Source organism: Trichechus manatus, unplaced genomic scaffold (assembly GCF_000243295.1).
Source record: "Trichechus manatus latirostris isolate Lorelei unplaced genomic scaffold, TriManLat1.0 scaffold00105, whole genome shotgun sequence".
Classification (NCBI taxonomy): Eukaryota; Metazoa; Chordata; class Mammalia; order Sirenia; family Trichechidae; genus Trichechus; species Trichechus manatus.
In genome coordinates, this window is record NW_004444041.1 from 5,270,970 (window position 1) to 5,293,362 (window position 22,393).

General features: G+C 36.4%; 1 protein-coding gene across 2 annotated transcripts in view; it reads right to left on the reverse strand.

Moving 5' to 3' along the window:
* BMP2K (BMP2 inducible kinase) overlaps positions 1–22,393 on the reverse strand; it is a 156,824-nt gene that overhangs the window by 41,096 nt on the left and 93,335 nt on the right. For both annotated transcript variants that reach the window (XM_023737609.1, XM_023737608.1), the window contains exons 10-14: positions 22,034–22,194; positions 15,564–15,757; positions 14,413–14,508; positions 13,622–13,806; positions 7,827–7,984 (exon numbers count right to left, since the gene is read on the reverse strand). In XM_023737609.1, coding sequence (XP_023593377.1) covers positions 7,827–7,984; positions 13,622–13,806; positions 14,413–14,508; positions 15,564–15,757; positions 22,034–22,194 — 794 coding nt within the window. The remainder of the gene's footprint in view (positions 1–7,826; positions 7,985–13,621; positions 13,807–14,412; positions 14,509–15,563; positions 15,758–22,033; positions 22,195–22,393) is intronic.

Here is a 22,393-nt window from a genome sequence, read left to right on the forward strand (position 1 = left end):
CATCCATAAAGTAGGCAAATCCTATGTATCAGCAGCAATAAAAAAATAATTCATTATATTTTATTGTTCGTTTTTCATACTAATTTGCAATTACTATCAAACCATTAACACACAAAGATATAATGATATAGATATTCCTCTACTACATTGAAAGTCTTAATGACAGAGTTGACTCATTCATCCAACAAATATTTGAGCACCTTGTATGTACCAGGCACTGTTCTAGGCACTTGGATATAACATCTAACAAAACAAAGACCCCTACCCTCATGGAGTTTATATGCTAGCACTGAAAAACAAATAATAAGCTATGAGCATAATAAGAAATTTATACAGCTATAAAGAAAAATGTAATGTAGAGTAAGGGAACTAGGGGAAGCACAGGTTGAAGTAATAAACAGGGTGACTGCAATATTTATGAGGTGAGATTTGAGAAAAGACCTCAAGGCAGTGAGGGAGTGGCTACGTGGGGAAGAATACTCCAGGCAGAAGAAGAGCCACAGCAAAGGTTCTAAGGCAAGGAACAGGTCTGGTGTGTTTAAGGTACAGTTGATGTATCCTAGTTCCCTAGTAATGATCACCTTTTCCCTGCTCTTAAATTCTGTGCTTTGAAAAAAAAAACAGTTGCCGTTGAGTCAATTCCAACTCAGGGCGACCCCATGTGTGTCAGAGTAGAACTGTGCTCCACAGGGTTTTCAATGGCTGGATTTTCAGACGTAGATCACCAGTGGACTCAAACTTCCAACCATGTGATTACCAGTGGAGCTTGTTAACTGCCTGCAACATGCAGGGATACCAATTCATATTTGTTGTTGTTGTTGTTGTCAGTTGCCATTGAGTCAAGTCCAACGCATGGTGAACCCAAGTGTTACAGAGTAGAACTGCTCCATAGGGTTTTCTTGGCTGTAATCTTAACAGAAGCAGATCGGCAGGCCTTTTCTTCCGAGGTCCCGTTGGACGGGTTAGAACAGTCAAGCTTTAGGTTAGCAGTCAAGTGCAAATCATATGCACCACCTAAGGGCTTTCCGTATTTAGGCTAACTTATATTCACGATTTCTATCAATAAACTGTTGGATTCAATTGAGTTCTAAGAGATTTCAGGGTGAAAGCTGGGGAAATCCAAGTATAACTGGAATTCTCTAAAAATGACTCGTTAACTTCAGAGTGGAAGATGACAAAGCCCCCAAGTTAAAGCAGCATCCCCTAGGACAATGCTTCTCAAACTTTAATGTGGATTCCAATCACCTGGGGACTTTGTAAAATGCAGATTCTGACTGAATGAGACTAGAATGGGTCCTCAAATTTTGCCCTCAACAAGCTCCCAAGTGATGCTGATACTGCCAGTCCAGGGACCACACTCTTGAGAAGGCAAGGCCCTATGAGTCTGTAATACCCTGAATATACTTAATTACTTCTATAGACATGAATTAAAAAAAAAAAATTTAGGACAATGAATAGAATTACCAGCTTTTATGGTTAAGATCGTGATAGCCACATGAAACTTTGAGTTGTTTAAAATTTTGCTTAAGAAAATTTCGTTGAAACAGTAAGTAACTATTTTGTTGAGGCAAAGATTTTGAGTTACTGAACACATCTGACAACAATACAAACAAAATTTCCAAAACTTAAGTGCTACTTTTCAAATCCAATACTACAATGGATAACAATTAATTTTATTTCAGGTGTTATTTTTTAAGAAATTACCTGTATACTTAATTTAGGAAATCAGTATCAGTGCAAATGATCACTGTCCATTGAAAAAAGAAAAAAGTTTTCACATTTTGTTTTTCAATATCTATTAAAGAGTAGTTAGTCTCTTATTGCATCTTTCTGAAAAAGTAAGGTTGGAGAATAATTTATACAACAAAGAGTCCCTAACTTATTGTGGTGGGTAGCCCCAATCAAACCTTAAGAAGAGGCCAGAGATTCACTGTTGTAGATGGAGAATACCTATGATTACCTATTTTATCAGGCCCTGAATGCACTTACGGAGTAAAACCAGGGGTTTATTTCTCATACCAGAGTCCTGACCTATCTTCATCCTTTCTCCATCTCCCAAACTCCAGCGTTCAAAATGGTGAGGATAAAGTAAAGAGGTGGGAAAGAAGGACAATTGGAAAAGAATGTCTTTCCCCATATATTGGAATGGTAGCCGCAGTATATCAATATCCAAGAACTCTCAGTCTTTTAAATCAAGACAAAAAGAGTACGTAGATACTTAGGTCAGAATTAGAGCTCTTGGGTGGTGAAAACAGTTAGCATGTGGCTGCTAACCGAAAGGCTGGTGGTTTGAGTCCAACCAGAGGCACCTCAGAAGAAATAAGGCCTGGTGATCTACTTCCAAAAATCAGTCACTGGAAACCCTACAAGAGCACAGTTCTACTCTGACACACGTGGGAGCCATGAGTCAGAACTGACTCAATGACAACTGGTTCTGGTTTAGGTCTGATTAGGACTACACTTCCTTCCCAAAGCATCTGCATCACAAGTGCCAGGATGCCTATATAAAATATAGCTACCTGGGTACTACCAAAGCCCTAATGAATCAGATTATCTGGGGCTTAGAAATCTGCATTTTAACATATTCTCCAAGTTTACACTACTGTATCAATGGTCTCCAGCTTATAAAACTTAAATAATCACTAAGGTTATTTAAATCCTTGTGCACTAGTGTATTATTTCCATCCATCTATGGTAAATCCATGGTAAATGAATAACACCACCATGTAGCTATGGTACCAAAACCAAACCCATTGCCATCGAGTCAATTCCAACTCATAGTGACCCTATAGGGCAGAGTACAACTGCCCCCCAGAGTTTCCAGGACTGTAATCTTTCAGAAGCTGACTGCCACATCTTTCTCCCACAGAGCGGCTAGTGGATTCGAACCACAGATCTTTTGGTTAGCAGCCAAGCACTTAACCACTCTGCCACCAGGGTTCCTGTAGTTAATTAAGTGTACAAATATTATATTTTTGATAGGGATCCCCATAACTAAAAATATGGGAGGCACTGTTCTACGCAAAGTTCATTTACCCAATTATTTCAAAACAAGAATCAGAATAAATTCACTATAAAATGAGTCATATTCTCATTGTTTCTGAAAACATAAAATCAATGTTTAACAGAGGGCTTTAAAAAAAATTATTTAGATTTCCAGAGTTCTCATGATAACCTGGGTCCTACAACAAAAAATACAAAATAAAGACACATATTAATCTTTTAAATGATCGATTTTCTATAAATAAAAACTAACGATGTGTTACAAAGAGCTACTTTTCAAAATACATTAAAAAAAAAAAAAGAACACTGCTGTCAAGTCAATTCTGACTCATAGCAACCCTATAGGACAGAGTAGAACTGCCCCATAGGGTTTCCAAGGAGCGCCTGGTGGATTCAAACTGCCGACCTTTTGGTTAGCAGCCGTAGCTCTTAACCACTATGCCACCGGGGTTTCCTCAAAATACACAATCATCCCTAACATGCATTTAAGTGACAATTTCACATAATTGGTTTTCTCCAGCACAAAGCTTGAGTAAAAATGTGTCCAACATAAGAAACTTACCTCCTCCTGCCTTGCCAAAAGGACTTTGTTGGTGAATAAAGACAATATCTTGTCAAGAATTTTAACTGATACAAATGGCAAAAATACAGGGTTTCAAAATCCTAGAATCAAACTATATATTCCATAATATCAGAAAATCAAAAATACCTTTTAATTTTTTAACTAAAAAGTCAATTTGGCAGCTTATATGGATAACGGTCTATATTGTACAATGTTAATGAATTAAAGCTTAAAAGTGCAGTCCTCATATAATATTTTTCAAGTACTAATATACTAGAAGTTCTGTTATTCTGCACTGAAGGAAAAGTAATAGATCTGAATGTCTTATAATGAGCTAATTACAGATACAGATGTTTATATATATATTTTATTCTGTGGCTTCACAGAAAAAAATGATTAATACATTCAATGTAATTTGCAAGGCAGCCACAGTCTTTAGTGCTTTCTATCTTCTTTTTAGTTACTTTGCTGTAATTAAAAAAAAAAAAAAAAACAATAAATCCACCGGTCACAAGCAAAAATTTCATTAACAAGTATTGCTTTTAATTAACATACAAAGCTAGACAACTATTTGAGCAAATATAAGTTAAAAATGTTTCCAAAGTAAATACTTGTTTTCTAGTAAGTGTTTAATGTATTAAATGCTATGACAATTAGATTTCTAAAAGTTTACATACTAGTCTAGATGTTTTGGTACAAAAGACGATGAAAAAAGTTTAAATTGTAAAAAAATATCATTGAGATGAGCTTTATTACTAATGCTTAATCTTGATTTAGTGTTTTGGTCTTAAATAGTAACAGGTAAAAAAAAATGTCTATCATAAATAATTATTCAGTTACAGTGAAAACAAAACCAAGAAAAAAAACTTCAGTTTATATGTTAAGCCTCTTTGCCCCCGGTATACGAAAGCTGTTTTTTCAAAGATCACCCTAAAAAGAGTGTTTGTTACCAATGATTAATATTTTGTAATTCTAGTATCTATTATGATATTAAAAGTTCCTTCTGAATGATACACACAAGTATTTCCTAGGCAGCATATCTTTTTCCTTTTGTTTTTTTTTAAGAAAGAACCATATAGCATATTAAAAAGTAACCATCAAATGGCAATGTATTTTCTTAACAATCATTACATGGGCAATAACTATATTTTTAAAGACTAAACATGAAGGTATTCAGTTTCTCACTGGAGAAGTATTTCATAAACCAACTATCAATTATTTTAGAAAGAACTTTGGAAAACTGTGGATAAATATCCGTGCTGAGACAAAAGGTATAAATATTCTATTTGAAGTTTCAAATGCATCAATAATTTATTCATTTTTGAAAGGTTGTTAGGGAGAGAGGAACCAACCAGTAATATCCAACCATCAATTTTCACTTCCCAGTTAGTCTTCTACTGAAAAGCCAAGGTTCCAGAAGAAGTCTTTTGCCCACCAGTGTAATTTAGATCCTCTTAAGCAGATCAAATATTACATACCTTACTGCTTGTGAGTAAAAAAGGTACTGAAGATGACTGAATGATTAGAGTTAAGTAAAACTCTGGGAGAAAATCTTTCTGTACTATAGTCTACATATTCTTAATTTCTTTATAAATTGTATAAAACGTATTTACCTTTTTTGAATGCCATTATTATAAACTATTGATTTTTCAAGGAAAAACAGACATTTTTCCTTCTCCTTCCTCACTGCCATCTGTCATTTCTGATGCCAATGTGTTTGCCCACAAAACCCCTAAATTTTGGTTTTAAATTGCAAGTTGAGAAATCTCATAATTTAGGTATAATTTTTAAATGCTGGTTAAATGCCAGCAGCCTGTTACATCACAGCCTAAAGATTACTACAGGAGGTGAAGAAAAGAAAAGCAGTGTTTATTTATTGACTGCCCAGACCCTTTAAAGACATTATTTTATTTAATTCTCTTGATAACCCTTATGAGGTGGGCATCACCAACCCCAATGGTTTAGTGACTTCAGTGAGATTTAAAAAAAAAAACCCGTAGCGATCGAGTTGATTCTGACCTGTAGCGACCCTACAGGACAGAGTACAACTGCCCCAAGGGTTTCCAAGGAGCGGCTGGTAAATTTGAATAGCCAACCTTTTGGTTAGCAACCATAGCTCTGAACCATTCCACCACCAGGGCTCACAGCCTAGTTAAGTGGTACTGCCAGGGATAACAATTCATGCTTTCCAGTACCATGTGCCAGTCTTGTTAACAGTGATTTCAGTAGCTCAGGGACCATCTAGGCAGTTTTCCAAATGGCTGAAGTTGCTCCAAGTCTGACCTTCGGATAAAGCTTCTCCTGCACTTTCATTTAGAATTTAGTATCTTTCCACAATTAACACTGGAAGAAAAACTGAATTCTCTAGGCACACACATGTATGCACACAAATTACACATACCTGTTATCTGACCTTGAAGTTTTAAAGTAAATAGCTAGTGAAGAGTTTTACATGCTAAACCCAGTTTTTATGAAGGTATATGTATTTATATGCCATTCTAGCCGATCCCAAGTAAATAAAACAACTGGGTTTCATTACAAATTCCAGGGAGCTCAGAATAATACATTTTTAGAATAATACATTTTTATAAGGCACAAGAGAATATGATTACTTTAGCCATTCCATGAATACTTTATGGATTCCATAAATTGATAAAAGAAAAGTCTAGGAAATCAATTACCCAAGGAGTAAACAATACTGATTTACTTAAACTCTAAGTTACTATCCTGGTCAGGACACATAAAAATGAATATTCTAATTTTACCCTTTGCTTTTAAAATAACTCTATAAATTATAATGATTGGAATTACCCTCCCTTAAGTGTCTTCTATCATCCTCTGCAAAAGAGATATTTTATTTCTTTTTTTAAAAACCTTGTTTTTGGGGCCACACAACATAAATTCTAAGAAAAATGCCAAACAAAAAGAATTGTGGTTTAAAAAAATTTTTTTTTAATAATAAGATGAAAGATTGGATTTACTAAAGATAACAAATCTTTATTAAAAGCTCAGAACTCATTTTTATATCTGCAATTAATCATCAATTTAATTTTTCTTAATCATGTAACCAGTATGTAAAATACAAATTCAAATCCCAAACAACTATTCTTACATGAATTTGGGGCATTTATAAATTTTACATAAAATATATACCAATTTGGAACAAAGCACTTCATTGAAAATACGGCAGTTACCTAAAATAAAATAGAAGCTAGGAACCATAAACTAGGCACTATTAAGACCTTCTTTTCACATGCAAAAGGGGAAAGCAGGAGGATCCACACCCCTCCACACACACAGAAAAGCCTCTAAACCAAAAAAAAACCCGTTGCTGTAGAGTCAATTCTTACTCACACTGACCCTATACGACAGAGTAGAACTGCCCCATAGGATTTCCAAGGAGCTTGGTGGATTCGAATTTGCTGACCTTTTGGTTAGCAGCGGAGCTCTTAATCACTGCACCACCAGGGCTCCCAAAAGCCTCTAATAACTGAAAATTATCTAAATACTGTAGAAGCAAGCTTTTTGCTCCTATTTTGCAACCTCCTCTGAACACGTCACATCCTTCTTCTAAAAAAGTTTTTCTGAAATATATATGGCGAGGTCAAAATACATACGTGTGTGTGCGTGTATATATGTATATATATACACATATATATATACACACACACATATTAGGTGGTTTAAGAAAAGGCAATAATTGCAAGTAAAAACATTGAGATACCTGATTGAAAGTGGAAAAGAATTTATTTAACTTTTGCCATGTCAGGACAACAAAGCAGCCCTTTTATGTGACCACTCATTAAAAGGGCATTATAAAACATTAACATAATGTAGTAGCCCATGCTCTCTTTCAGGCATTTTGAAAGGGCATCTCAGACTCACAATATCTCGTACTGAGTGTGCAAGAAAACAGAGCTACAAAATGACTAGTAAGGCAAGATTCTAATGTTTCCCTTTTTATTTGAACATGTTCTGGAGATATTCTGAATTTAACATTCATAGATATGCAGTATATAACTGTTAAGGTATCAGCAAACTGTCAGCTATCTTGAGTTTAATAGCTACTATCAAGCAACTGGTTTCTAACGCAAACAACATAGTTTGATAGTATACGTAAAAGAAGGTGGCCTGAATTTTGCCCTCAAATGCACAAAAAGAATTTTCTATACACCACCTCAAAGTAGTCTTTGGCCTTGCTGAATAATTATAGAGTTGTTACTTTATTGTGAAGCAAAATAAGCCTTCAAGTGTCCCTTACTTGATCTTAGAAGGTCAAATTCTCTGTCCAAGAGTTCCTCTTCTGTTAACTTGGAGAAATTATCCTCTCCAAAAGGATTCCACCCTGACATATCAGGTGGGTTACTGATGTTCTTCTGATTTGTAAAATTTGTAACTGCCTCTTTATCAGCAACTGACCTACAGTAATAATCAAGAGAAAAAAAAAGTTAGAATCAAGAAACATTAGTGCTCTAGTTCAGACTTCATAAATGCTAAGAAAACCAGATCTTTTCGTACAGTGATGATGGCAGATAACAGCACTGGATTTAGAAAGAGACTACACCTGGGATTTGAATCCCAGCACCTCCACAAGGTCACTAGCTGTATACCTTGGGCAAGTTTCCTAACCTCTCTATGCCTCAGTTTCCTCATCTGTAAAACAAGAATAACAGTATCTACACCTCATTGAGTTTGAGGCAAACGCAATGGCGGCTAACAACAAAAACCTCATAGAGTTACTGAGACAATTAAATGAATGAGTACATGTAAAGCATAAAAAGAACAGCTTCTGGTACAAAATAAGCACTCAGTACATATTAGCTATTATTACCATAGTGAACAAGCCAAAATCACTATTCAGTAAGGTGATTTTATATACTACTTATGTGGAGGCACCACAATAAGATTCACTTTTTATAAAGCCATTACCTTTATATAGCTACAAACAAAAAGATGAACTGCTAGGATTGCTTTATGAATTACCTAAAGCTGGGTAAGGGTTATTTTGTATATACCAAACTCTTCTTGGCACTTAAAGCACCTACAGTCTGTAGCCTAGGACCACTGATTCTATGTAAGTTACCTTATAGGCCTCTTGGTTTTTAAGAGAAGATGAGAGTCTAAAGGGGCTACTTAATTCCAAAGTCCTTGGGAACTCTTCTCTCAACCCAGTCTGGAAAGACAGTTCAGCAATGAGGTGATGTAACAAAGCTGTCACTGGCTTTAATAATTCAGATCCAAATCCTCTAACATGGTAATGGAGGGAGAATCTCTATGTGCAAAGAGGTAGCTCGATTTTGCAAGCCTTGACTGATCCCATTAAATTTACCTCCCCCTAGGAGCTCACTGGCATTGCCACTACACAGGTCTTAAAAGGGAAGAGGGGGCAAAAGTTGTCCATTTAATCACCTAGTCCAAGCCACTCAGTACAGTTAAGTGAAGAATGCAATTTTTAAGCACTCATTGAAGGCTAGACTATAAGAGAGGAAAATAAACATAGTAGTTGACCTACAAGCAGATAGTCTTGCTTAGTAAATATAACTCAGGTATCTTAACAATAAATGTAATTCAGTTTAGAATCCACTCCAGGGATTCATTAACAGCCAAGGTCTAAGTCTGCCTCAATGTGACAGAGTCCCATCTTTAATTCCAAAAGTACTTTTCAAATACTTTCAGAGGCCTTGAAACACAAATCAGATAGGATAAAACTCAAAGAAAGTTGGGTGAATCCCCTTCTGCCTGTCAATGATCCTTTCAGAACTTTCTGACTCCCTATCTAAATCACCCTCTTCCCATTCCTAGGATGAATTTATGTGTTCTTCTTGGAAGACTATATATGGGCTATTATCTTAACCTATAGTCTAAACAGGTTTTAAAATACAGGAAGTCCCCAGGTTATGAATGTCCAAACTTAGGGACAACTTATGTAAATTTGGTCTCACTTTGAAAAGACTGAACCAACCCCTACGGGCAACAGATTCTGCATCACAATCACCTTCACTTGCTGCATGTGCAGCTTTTAAATCATTGAAACGATTTCAAGTCTTTTCTTGCACTAAATGCGAAATAAAAACCATATGCACCTGTGCTGACTTAGCCTACAAATTTTGACTTAAAGACCTAAAGACACAGTTAGCAACAGATCTCATTTATAACCCGGGGACTGCCAGCACATCTACAAGTTCTTTGACACTCCTTCCTTCAAAAGGTGGAACCTAATTCCCCTCCCCTTGAATGTGGATTAGATCTAGTGTCTCACCACTAACACATAGAATATGGCAGAAGTGCCAGTGCATAACTTCTGAGACTAGGTCATAAAAGTACTGCAGCATCCTCCTTGCTCTCTCACTCCTGGATCACTTTGCTAGAGAAAACCAGAATAAATTATTTGTAAAAACAGTTTTTGGCCTTACTAAAGAATAGTCTTTTGGAGAGATCCAGGTGGCAATGAACTGAGGCCTTCTGCCCAAAGCCATGTGAGTGAGCCATCTTGGGAACAGATTCTCTAGCATCAGTTAACCTTTCAGAGGACTACAGCCCTAGCCAACATCTTAACTACAACCTCATAAACCCAATGCCAAGTCGATTCTGACTCACAGCGACCCTAAAGGACAGGGTAGAACTGCCTCATAGGGTTTCCAAGGAGCGCCTGGTGGATTTGAACTGCTGAAAACCTCATAAGAGACTCCCAAAACACAACTATCCAGCCAAATAACTTCTAAATTCCTGATCCATAGAAACTGTAAGAACATTTACTGTTGTTATAAACCACTAAGTTTTGTGGCAGTTTATTATGTAGCAAAAAAATAAAAATAAAAGACTAATAAGACAGGGTAATCTTAAGAAATAAGAAATCAGATAATGTATGTGTAGAGGATATATGAAGCCCTGGTGGCTCAGTGGTGATTAACATTCATTTCATAAACAACTATTCATTTAGTGCCTACTATGTACTAGATGGAGCCCTGGTGGTGCAGTGCTTAAGAACTTGGCTACTAAGCAAAAGGTTGGCAGTTCGAATCCACCAGCCACTCCTTGGAAACCCTATGAGGCAGTTCTACTCTGTCTTATAGGGTCGCTATGAGTCGGATCGACTCGATGGCAACAGGTTTGGTTTTGGGCAAAGGATATTTATTTTAACTATCACTGGAATACAACACAGTAGTATTCTCCAATACTCATACTAGAAATACATGAATACAGTGAAAGAATAGAAATTTTAGAAGATTACATGGAAAAGAAAAGGAAATAACTAATTAATCAAGATAGTGACTTTTTCCATCTGTATAAGGAACTAGTTAGTTTTTATCTTCTTTTACTCAAATATCCCTTAGACTTAGAGCCAAACCTTTAGCCCCAATTCTCATCCTACACTGACTCAGGCACCAACAGGAACATTTACTTACAGTGATCTTTTTAAACCGTTATAGAAGATGTTACACTTAATGTATAATTCTTGATAAAGACTAATATTAAATAACTGTATTAGTGAAGTAGCATTGAGGCACTGACACTGCAGCAGTGGTCCTGTGGGGACTTCTGTGTTCCTGACCTCTAGTGGTCAAACGTGTAATTGTTTCCACCCACCTGACCACCCTTTCCTGCTTAATCCTGCATAATTTTTTTTACAGGAGTGGTGTAAAACAAGTCTTTATACACTTTCACAGATAATCAATCCATTATTTCCCAAAGTGGTGTATGCAAGATTATTTTTATTTTAATAGTTACACAGAAATTAGAAGAAAAAAAATACTTAACATATCACACCCATGATATCATGAATAGTAACGCTAAAGATGACGTTAAAATAGGCAGTGCTGTGGTAATTTACAGGAGATACAGGTGTCATCACCTTGCATGCCCATGTGTGCCTCAATTCTTTGGAAACACATCCTCCTTTATAATTAATCAGAAGTTTAGACAGTACATATTCTATGGTGCATTAGTATCAATTCTCTACCATAGGATTTCCAATTCATCAGTCCATTCTCATCAGTGACACTCCACTTCCACAAGTTGATAATTTTTTAAAATACAAAGCATACATAAGTACAGATGCTATATCTGAGAAGACAATTTAATATCTCTTACACTTTCCAACTATATACACCAAATGGAATTGATATCCTTGATGCTAGTTAACATCAAACATAAAAAAAAAATCATCTAATTAATATAAGAGCCTCATCAGTATCTTTAACTAAAGAATATTGAGCAGAATATCCTATTTTTAATGATGAATAAAACTATTTCATTCTTATCACTGGGGGCTTATTTTTAGGCATGTCTTTTTTGGTAAATTTATCAGATTACTACTTGTATTTCACAGTTTATATTTTAGCGGTTTTAATTTTTTTTTATTTATAACATTATTCATTTTAATTTTATTATTTAGAATAATGCTGTTAATTTATTCAAGACAAAAAAATCTACGAAGAAAAAAGTGTCATGAGGGTAAAGCAACAAATTGAGACTACAGTAGGCAAATGACAAGTGTCTGGCAATTACTAATCTGAGCCTTTAAAGCACCCTTTGATCATATGCCCCACTCTCCACTTAAGACACACTTGTCTTAATTCATGCACCTCAGTTTTTACACCCCCTCTCCCTCCCTTCCTGCCACCCTCTCATAGACACACATATACATACACATACACATACACACACACATACACACACACACACACACACACACGGTTGGAAGATGTTCTATAGCAAACTGCATATTCTGACCCTCTCTTAAGATGCAGAGTGCCAAAGGTTAGACAGACCCATAAAACAAACAATAATACACATAGCTCAACCATGTACATGATATTAAATGGGAACACCAGCCCAGGGGCAAGGATGAGAAGGCAAGAGGGACAGGAAAGCTGGACAAATGGAAATGGGGAACCCTAGGTTGAGAAGAGGAGAGTGATGACACATCACAGAGTTGGCAACAAGTATCACAAAACATTAGGTGTATTAATTGTTTATAATGAGAAACTAATTTGCTCTGTAAACCTTCATCGAAAGCACAATTAAAAAAAAAAAATGTAGAGTATACATCAGCATATTATAGGATCTAAGAGGTGTTCCATTAATGAAACATGTTTATTTTAGTTCAACATGTTCCAAACTTCTTTGACCAAGAAATCATTTATTCTATTAACCTTCATGAATTCTAGTGTTTTGAGAAAGAATTTGAGATACCAGAAGTACGCTACTGAAGTTGTTGTTTCTCAAGCCCAGCTCCTAGCTAAAGCCTCTAAACTCCTTTATCCAGTTAATGCTTCAAATCCTGAAATTCTTTAGTGTTCTAGTAACCAAAATGCCAATGGCTATTTCCTCTTACGTATCTGTAAACATTAATAAGTATTTATAATGATCAACCTATTTTTAATTAGAAGATTTCTAATTAGAAGATCCTGAATCACTCACCATATCAAATCTAAGTTTGTGAAAATCTGTATCCCAGTTCTTTAATTTATAGTAATGGTTTCAATATGAATTATCCAGGAAAAATAACTCTACTAGCCAATGCATCTGAATAACCAGAATATATGATTTCCCAACTATTCTATGGTAACATTAAATTTGCTGTCCAAATGATACATTAAAATATTCCATACCTGTTTGAAATGGACTATATAAGATTACACAACCTTTATGAATAATGTCAAATTAATTGAAAGTAATTATATATTAGTAGGAAAAGTTAAATTAACTTGCTTAAGAGAATTTTTTTTTAAACTAGTGAAGTAGCTTGTTAAGTTTTGCTTCTATTTAAATTACAAAGAATGCCTTAACATACAAGCCAATAACTTCCTTAGCCCTAAATACTGCTGGATGTTGCTAAGCCGTATCTGCAAAGAGCAGTTAGCAGAATTAACTGATGGGAACCGAAGAAAAGGATGGAGATGCACAGGGACCAGAAGGAACAATTAAGAGGTAAAAAGAGTGGGTTCTACGGAAAGATGGACTCTTTAAACCAATACAGGAGCCACTCAGTGAGTCCACTCCGTGATTCACTTCCACAATAATTTCCTCCGCATTCATAGGAAAAATACTTGCCTATTGGCACTATAAGAGGACTCCATAATAGTTCCAACCTGAGCTGGAAGTGATGAAGTGTAGGATACCAAGGCTGGTGAGAACTCTTGAGGGGAGGTAAGATACTCTGGGGATGCTTGTTGTTGTGACTGCTGATGTTGACCCAGCATCTGCTGCTGCAGGAAAGCCTGCTGATACTGGTGCATCTGAAACAAGAAATGCCATTATATGAGACAATGCTCAAAGTCACTACAGCACTGTCGGCACCTGAAAACAATTTCTATCTGAAGGAGCAGCTCTGCTACCAGAAAAGTTCAGCAAGATGAAATGACTCTATTTAAGAAGTTGTGAAGCTAGGCTAATTTGGCGGAATTAAAAAATCCTCATTTAAATACTTTAAGAAAAAGACAATAGAGTGGTTTAAAATCACTAGATAGTGGTAACTGTAAAAAAAAAAAAAATATGTTCAAACTATTCTCTGAAGCAACTGCAATTTTCCTTTGGGTTTCTTTTTTTTTCCACTCAACAGATGTTTGCTGAATGAAAGATGCATATGACAAAAGATCATGAGTAGCAGATAATATCTATTATGAGTCAGTCAGTTATAATGTGCCAAATTCAGGTTGTGTAGTTCAAATTTAAAGATGCTTGAAGATATATGACTGACTTTCATAAAATGTATCAATTAACGAACTTGCATTAACTATAAAGGATTTAGAATTATTAAATCATGAATAGTACCATACATACTGTTAATTCAAACACTGCAATATATATTTACAGACAAATCTCGCAAAATTATTATCACTTACCATTGCAGGGTACTGTGATGCAGAAGGTTGCTGCTGATACATCGACTGCATTAAAAACTGTTGTTGATGAAGTATCTGCTGCTGCTGCGCTGCAAGCTGATACAATGGCAAAAATAAACAAATCCATCAATATCTCTCATATCTTTTTTGTGTTAGTCTTTTTTTTTTTTTTTATTGATCTTCCCATAACAATGACTTGGGAAATCTGTAGTCCAAACACCAATGTAAAATAACTATAGTCAGTAAGTGATCATAACATAATTTTGAAACCATTTCCAATAAGCATTTATCAATGAAACATGGAAAGAGATTCAACTACAGTTGTTTCTGGCACAGTTTAAGGATGTTTGGGAGAAACCTCAGCTAATTCACTGCCCTTTCCTAGTTACTAAAGATCCCTGAAGTGACTTGTGTCCAGTACAATACATCCCCACTCTCCCATATCTTCCCTTCATTGACGTCTTGCAGACTTACCATGGCACCACCTACTTACTACCCTCCACTCTGGATCTATGAGTCAAGATCAGAGGAGGGGGATACCTGTGAGAAGTATCATGCATATAATTGGCTTGAAAATATTACAGGAAATGATAAAAGGATAGGTAACAATGGTTACATTTAAAATATAAATAGTTTAGTGAAACTAAAAATTCACAAGTTCTAATGAGGCAAAGGACAGAACAGAACTTAAGCTCATTCTTCTCTATGTCCTCACAGTTCTAGTTCTCCTCCACCAACTGAAAACCGAAAATAAAAACAAAAACTCACAACAATGCTACTTCTTTTCTGAAAAGCCCAGTAACACCCTTCCATCTAACATTATTAGTCTATATAACTGAACTCAAAATGCAACCTCAAACAGATAATTCATCACAAACTGCGGTGCTCATTCATGAAAGCTGAATGACCAGATGAACATTCTTTGCATCAAAAAGCCATGATGCAATCCACTTCAAAAGAGCATTCTTAAGCACATCACAAATGTGAATTAGATACATATTCTTTAAAAAATCACTTAGGAAATTGGGCAAAATGTTTACCTGAATCTAGAGTTCAAGGTATCCATGATACAAAAAAGAATTCACTGATATTCAATTGTTGCATTAATCACACAACACTACTTTCCATATATAAAGTAACAAAAGAACTACCTGCTGCATATAGGCATCCTGAAGTAGTTGATGCTGCTGTTGCTGCTGGTGGGAATGAGGAGGCTGTAAATGAAGTTGCTGCAATCTCCAATCTCCCTGTTGTAGTTGCTGAAGTACTCTATGCTGCTGTGGAGGCTGCTGAGGGGGCCCCTGACCCAATAAAATTTCTGGGCCATTTCCAGGTCTCAGTGCTCCTAAAATAGGTTTCCAAAAACTTATATTAATATACTCATGATTTCAATACGACAGCCAGATTTTGAAACACTCATTTGAATGATCATTTAACCAAAACATTTATATCTCTATTCTATAATACAGAAACTTCCATATGCATGTACTTGAAAGAGATATACCCAAATGGAAGAAGTAACTTAATTATAAGTACTCATAATACTTAGGGGAGCTCTGGTGATGCTGTGGTTACGAGCCTGGCTGCTAACTAAAAGATCAGCAGTTTGAATCCACCAGCTGCTCCCTGGAAACCCTATGAGGCAGTTCTACTCTGTCCTATAGGGTTGCTATGGGTCAGAATCGACTCATCGGCAACGGGTATTTTTTGAGAAGCCCTCGTGGTGCAGTGATTAAGAGCTCAGCTGCTAACCAAAAGGCTGGCAGTTCGAACCTATCAGTCGCTCCTTGGAACCCTATGGGGCAGTTCTACTCTACCCTAGAGGGTCGCTATGAGTTGGAATTGACTCGATGGCAACAGGTTTGGTTTGCTTGCTTTTTTTTTTTTTTTAAATAATACTTAGGAGTCCCTGAGTGGTGCAGACAGTTAATGCACTTAGCTGCTAACCAAAATGTTGGAGGTTCAAGTCTACCCAGAGGCATCTTGGAAGAAAGGCCTGGTGATCTACTTCTGAAAAATCAGTAACTGAAAACCCTATGGAGCACAATTTTATTCTGACACATGCAGGAGTTTTTTTTTTTTTTTGGTTGTTTTTTAGAATACTTAATTTGTCAACTACAACTCTGAACAGCTCAAAATTTTAGAAACACTTCACACTTCATCTCTCCATGAACATACCGGCCATGTGAATTTGTTCACATTTCTTACTATATCATGCACTTTCATGAGTCCATCTCTGCTGATCTGATTCTCTTAGCCTAGAATGCCATTTTCAACCTACTGAAATTTTTCTTATCCTTTTAATTTTAACTCAAATCTCTCCTTCTTTTTCCTTCACCTAACACTTCTACCAGATTTATTACACTACATTCTGCCTTGCACATATGTGATTGTTTATATGGCTATTTTCCAGTTAGGGACCCTAAGGGATAGAGCAATGAATGATGTATTCATCTGTTAGAGCCCCAAAGAATTTTTTACATAAATGATGCTCAATAAACGCTTACTACAGTAAATCTACTAACATGGTCTCCTGGATAGATATTCATAAGCTGCTTAAATTTTACCCTAGGAAAATCCAATGAAGGAACTTCTGAAATTAACTAAAATAAAACTAAGCTACATACAATATCAAAATAGGAATGTAATACACTATAACTTCTATATTCTCATCCAATGACTTACCCTAAGTTCAACTGCAAATGTATGATCCTAAGGGTGAAAAAGAGGAGGAGAGTGCAAGGAAGCAGAGAAGGGCTTTTTTCCATCAGTGTTAATATAGTCAACACCCCCCCAAGACTTAACTCCAACACCTCTATGAAAATAGTTGTCTAACGTTCATTTTCTCTCCTAATTATAAGAAACACATGTTTATTTTAATTTTTCTTGAAAATACCACAAAGAAAAAAAAATCAAAATTCTATACAAACACAATCACATGAACGAGCCGTTTAAGCATACTTCTTTCCACTTGGGAAAGCAGTAAAAAGTTAAGCTCCTCAGAGATACACTCATCACTTCAGGCAAACTGCAAATCTAAATGCAGCAGGCAAGCAAACAAACAAAAACATTGAAGTATTAGAACTTAAAAAAAAAAAACTTTCCTTTGCAATACAGTATAAAATCCAGAAGCTATAAAAGAAAAATGACACACTACCTCTTACAATCTTTTAACTACTGTATCCCACTAGATACCCATAAATACGCTTATAATCTAAATGACAAACGGGGAGAGAAAATTTACAATATATTTAGAAAAGAGCTAATATTCATAAAAATAAACCTTCAGAGCAATAAAAAATAAATAAAAGACAAACGATCTAATAGGAAAACTGAAATAGATAATTCATGGAAGAAAAATAAATGGCCAGTAAACACAAGAAACAGTAGTATTAACCTAAAAATAAAAATATTATTCAACTAACAATAGGAAAACATTTTTAAAAACCAATAATATCTAGTGTTAGCAAGGATAGGAATGAAAGGACAGTCACACTTGATTTTTGTGGGAATTTGTGAAGTCGTTCTGGATGGCAATTTGGCAGCTTATCTGGTGAATTTCAAATCAGTACACTTCTTAATATCTTCCTCAGAGAAATGCTCCAACATGTGAATCAAGAGTCTGTTATAAGGATGTTAATAATAGTAAATACTGGAAATAACCTAACTGGCCACCAAAAGAGAAGTGGTTACGTAAGCTATACTATATCCATAATATGGAACAAAAATTACATGGTAGAACTGTATGCACTATCGTAGATAAGAAAATAAAAAAGGGCTGGAAGGACGCACACTAAACTGCTGCCAGTTAACTCTGGGAAAAAAGGACACTTTTACAATTTTCTCTGAATACTTCTATATTGTCTGAATATTCTAAAAGAATAAATTAATATGTTACTTTTGGTATAATTTTTAATGAGAAAAGATACGTTAAAAGATGCACATATGGGGGGGTATTATTTTTCCATCTTGAGCTGGAAGCATATGAGAAAGAGAAAAGCTGCCCCTGACACTGGAAGCTGGCCTGGAACCCACAGCTAGATCCTGGTGTTCTCCTATTTGAACATATACAATTTCAGGAAACATCAACATCAGACAAGCCACTCTGTGACTGCGATGGATCAAGAAAAACAAGTCCACTCCATAATCATGTCTGAGCACCGACAACATCATGAACATTGCCTAACCACATCCTCCTGTCTTGGCTAACAGGAGTGACTGCTGCTTCTTCACCAATTACAGCTTTAGCCTCCTCTCCTTCTAGATAAGATTTATTAAGATATCCAACCATAGCACAACAACATCATGATAAATGGAGGAAAGACTGAGGTTGTCAAGGATTTCACTCTACTTGGATCCACAATCAATGCCTATGGAAGCAGCAGTCAAGAAATCAAATGATGCACTGCAATGGACAAATCTACTACAAAAGACCCTAAAGTGTTAAAAAGCAAAGATGTCACCTTGAAGACTAAGGTGCACCAGACCCGAGCCATGGTGTTTTCAATCACCTCATATGCGTGTGAAAGCTGGATGATGAATAAGGAAGACCAAAGAAGAACTGACGCCTTTGAATTATGGTGCTGGTGAAGAATACTGAATATACCACGGACTGCCAGAAGAATGAACAAATCTGTCTTGAAAGAAGTACAGTCAGAATGCTCCTTAGAAGTGAGGATAGTGAGACTTTTTCTCACATACTTTGGACATGTTATCAGAAGGGATCAGTCCCTAGAGAAGGACATCATGCTTGATAAAGTACAGGGTCAATGAAAAAGAGGAAGACACTCTTAACAAGATGGATTGACACTGTGGCTGCAACAATGAGCTCAAGCATAAAAACGATTGTGAGGATGGCGCAGGACCGGGCAGTGTTTTGCTCTGTTGTACACAGCGTCACTATGAGTCGGAACTGACCTGATGGCACCTAACAACAACAATCATAGCATACTCCCATTTCCTAACAGCATCCAATCCAGAGCAAAGCTCCACTTTCTAAAACTTTCTCAAGCATCTGATGTAAGTCCAAATCTTTAACAAGTCTTTTCAAACATCATCTTACCGAGATGCCCCACAGTTCCTCACAGTGAAAGAGTAATAAACTCAACTTATTCAAACTGCAGGTATGTTCCTAGTGCTCTCTGGCAGGAGGACATTGACACATGACAGATAAACTGATACAATCTCCAATCCAAAAAGGTAGAAAAAAAGAGAAACTAATACTAAATACTTATTATGAGACAGAATTATCCTAGATACCACACATCTTTTTATTTACTCCTCATAACAGGAAAAGTAGTCGTTATTCCCATTTTACAGAAGACAGCACTGAGACCAAGAAGTGGTAAAACTAAGGGAAGGACAACACACAATACAGGGGAAGTCAGCACAATCGGACCAAAGCAAAAGCTAAGAAGTTTCCCTGAACACATCCAAACATTTTCAGGGACAGAGTGGCTGGGGCTGGGGGCCTGAGGACCACAGTTTCGGTGGACAGCTAGGTCAATTGGCATAATAAAGTTTATTAAAAAAATGTTCTACATCCCACTTTGGCGAGTGGCGTCTGGGGTCTTAAAAGCTTGCAAGCAGCCATCTAAGATACATCAATTGGTCCCATCCCATTTGGAGCAAAGGAGAATGAAGAAAACTAAAGACACAAGGTAAATACTAGCCCGAAGGACTAAGGGACCACAAGAACCAGAGACTCCACCAGCCTGAGACCAGAAGAACTAGATGGTGCCCAGCTACCACCAATAACCACCCTGGCAGGGAACACAACAGAGTCCCAGACAGAGCAGATGAAAAATGTAGAACAGAACTCAAATTCAAGTAAAAAGACCAGCCTTAATGGTCTGACAGAGACTGGCAGAACCCCCAAATGCACTGCCAGCCCAGAACTGAAACCAATCCCGAAGCCCACTCTTCAGACAAAGATTAGACAGGACTGTAAAACAAAAAATAATACACGTGAGGAATACGCTTCTTAGTTCAATCAGATATACAAGACCAAATGGGCAGCTACTGTCCAAACGCAAGATGACAAGGCAGGAAGGGACAGGAACTGGTCGAACGGACACAGGGAACCCAGGGTAGAAATGGGGAGTGTGTTGTCACATTGTAGGGACTGCAACTAATGTCACAAAACAGTATGTGTATAAATTTTTGTCTGAGAAATTAACTTGAGCTGTAAACTTTCACCTAAAGCACAATAAAGAAAAAAAAATTAAACTTGCAAAAAAGAAGTGGCAAAACTAGGAATTAAACACAAATGACTTCGAATCCATATTTTCCTTTTTCCATGGACTACTCCTCTAGTTGGGGTACGTACTTGATTACCCCAGGGCTATGTAGCAACATGGCAGATAATATAAAAATAAACACCATCTTCCCCAAGCACATACATTATTTAATAATAATGTTGTTATCTGCCAAGAAGTCGTCCAACTCATACACAAAGGAACAAAACATTGCTCGGTCCTGTGCCATCCCCATAATCAGCTGCAGATCACACCCTTGCGATCTATAGGGTTTTCACTGGCAGATTTTCAGAAGTACATTGCCAGGCTTTTCTTCGTAGTCCATCTAGTCTGGAAGCTCTGCTGAAACCATCATAGCAACACACAATCTTCCACTGACAGATGGGTAGTGGCTGTGCTTGAGGTACACTGGCCAGGAATCAAACTCAGCTCTCCCACATGGAAGGTGAGAATTCTACCACTGAACCACGAACGCCTCATACAAAATAGCTGATATATCTTAAGGGTGTGTTATGTACAAGATGCTACATTAAGTATTCATTTAATCCTTACAACAATCCTTTAAAATAGGTACTAATATTTTATAAAATATATTACTAAAAAATGAGAGCAATAGGACTGAAACCCAGGTCTATGAGATTCAAAGTGTGGGCTCTTAACCATCAGAGTATCCTAAAACATTTTTATTAAAAACATTTTAATATTAAAACAAAACAGATATATTATGAAATAAGGTGCAAAACAGGGTTTCTTTGAGGTGAGCCTTCAGGTTATACCCGCAGACCCTTGAGAGAACAAGTTTACCTTCTAAATATTAGAGGTAGTTCCTTAGGTGAATTTTTTTTTTTTTTAAAGTACCACACTATACCATAATATGCAGGAGATATTTTAGATGAGAAAAACAAGTTTCTCAAAATTAGGTGACATCTATGTTGTAATAGTCACATGGTTCACTTTGTCAAGGCTCTAGCCTCACTGCAAAGACATGTAACTCTGTAAGGCTAGAATTTCAACTTCCTCCTTTCCAATGCAACATAGAATTTTATATACCCTTGAACTTTATTACCAACCTCAAAACCCACTAGCTGGTGACTCTGCGAACAAGAGTATGTATTTACAGGATCAAAGTAAATTGTGAGCTTTTTGTAGCATACTTCTTATTACCAGTAACTTCCCTTTGCCTACAACTTTAGGAAAATTGTTGAGGGTAACAGACATCAGTAGAAGTTTCTTAAAGCACTATGTTATCTGCTTCAAAATATTAAATTAAGTTTGTCAGTTTTTTATACCCTTAGGAAATTTAACCATAAAAGATTTTATTTAAGTTACCAATAAAGAGGAGCGGACTGGCAGGACTATATTACCTTTTGGTCTGTGGTTACCAAATTCACCCGGAGCAGGAACTTTAACAGGTGTTGCTGAGCTTTGAATGGTCAGTACACTGGGAGTGGTAGTAGTAGAGTTGGCCTTTGGTCTTTGTCTTGGTGCAATTGAGGTTTCTGTTGGTCCAATGGTATCTGTTATCCTACAACAGAGGAATATCTTTCACTCCAAATACTGGGATTATTTCTAATTTACTATTCCATAAAGCATCTATTTCATCAGATACATTTTAATTACTATTGATGATCACATAAATCCTCCTTGCTTCCTCTTCGTTCTCAATCTCAGTATTAATTCTTTTATGAAGACAGGAAAGTAAACAAAGTAAACCTAACTGTTTT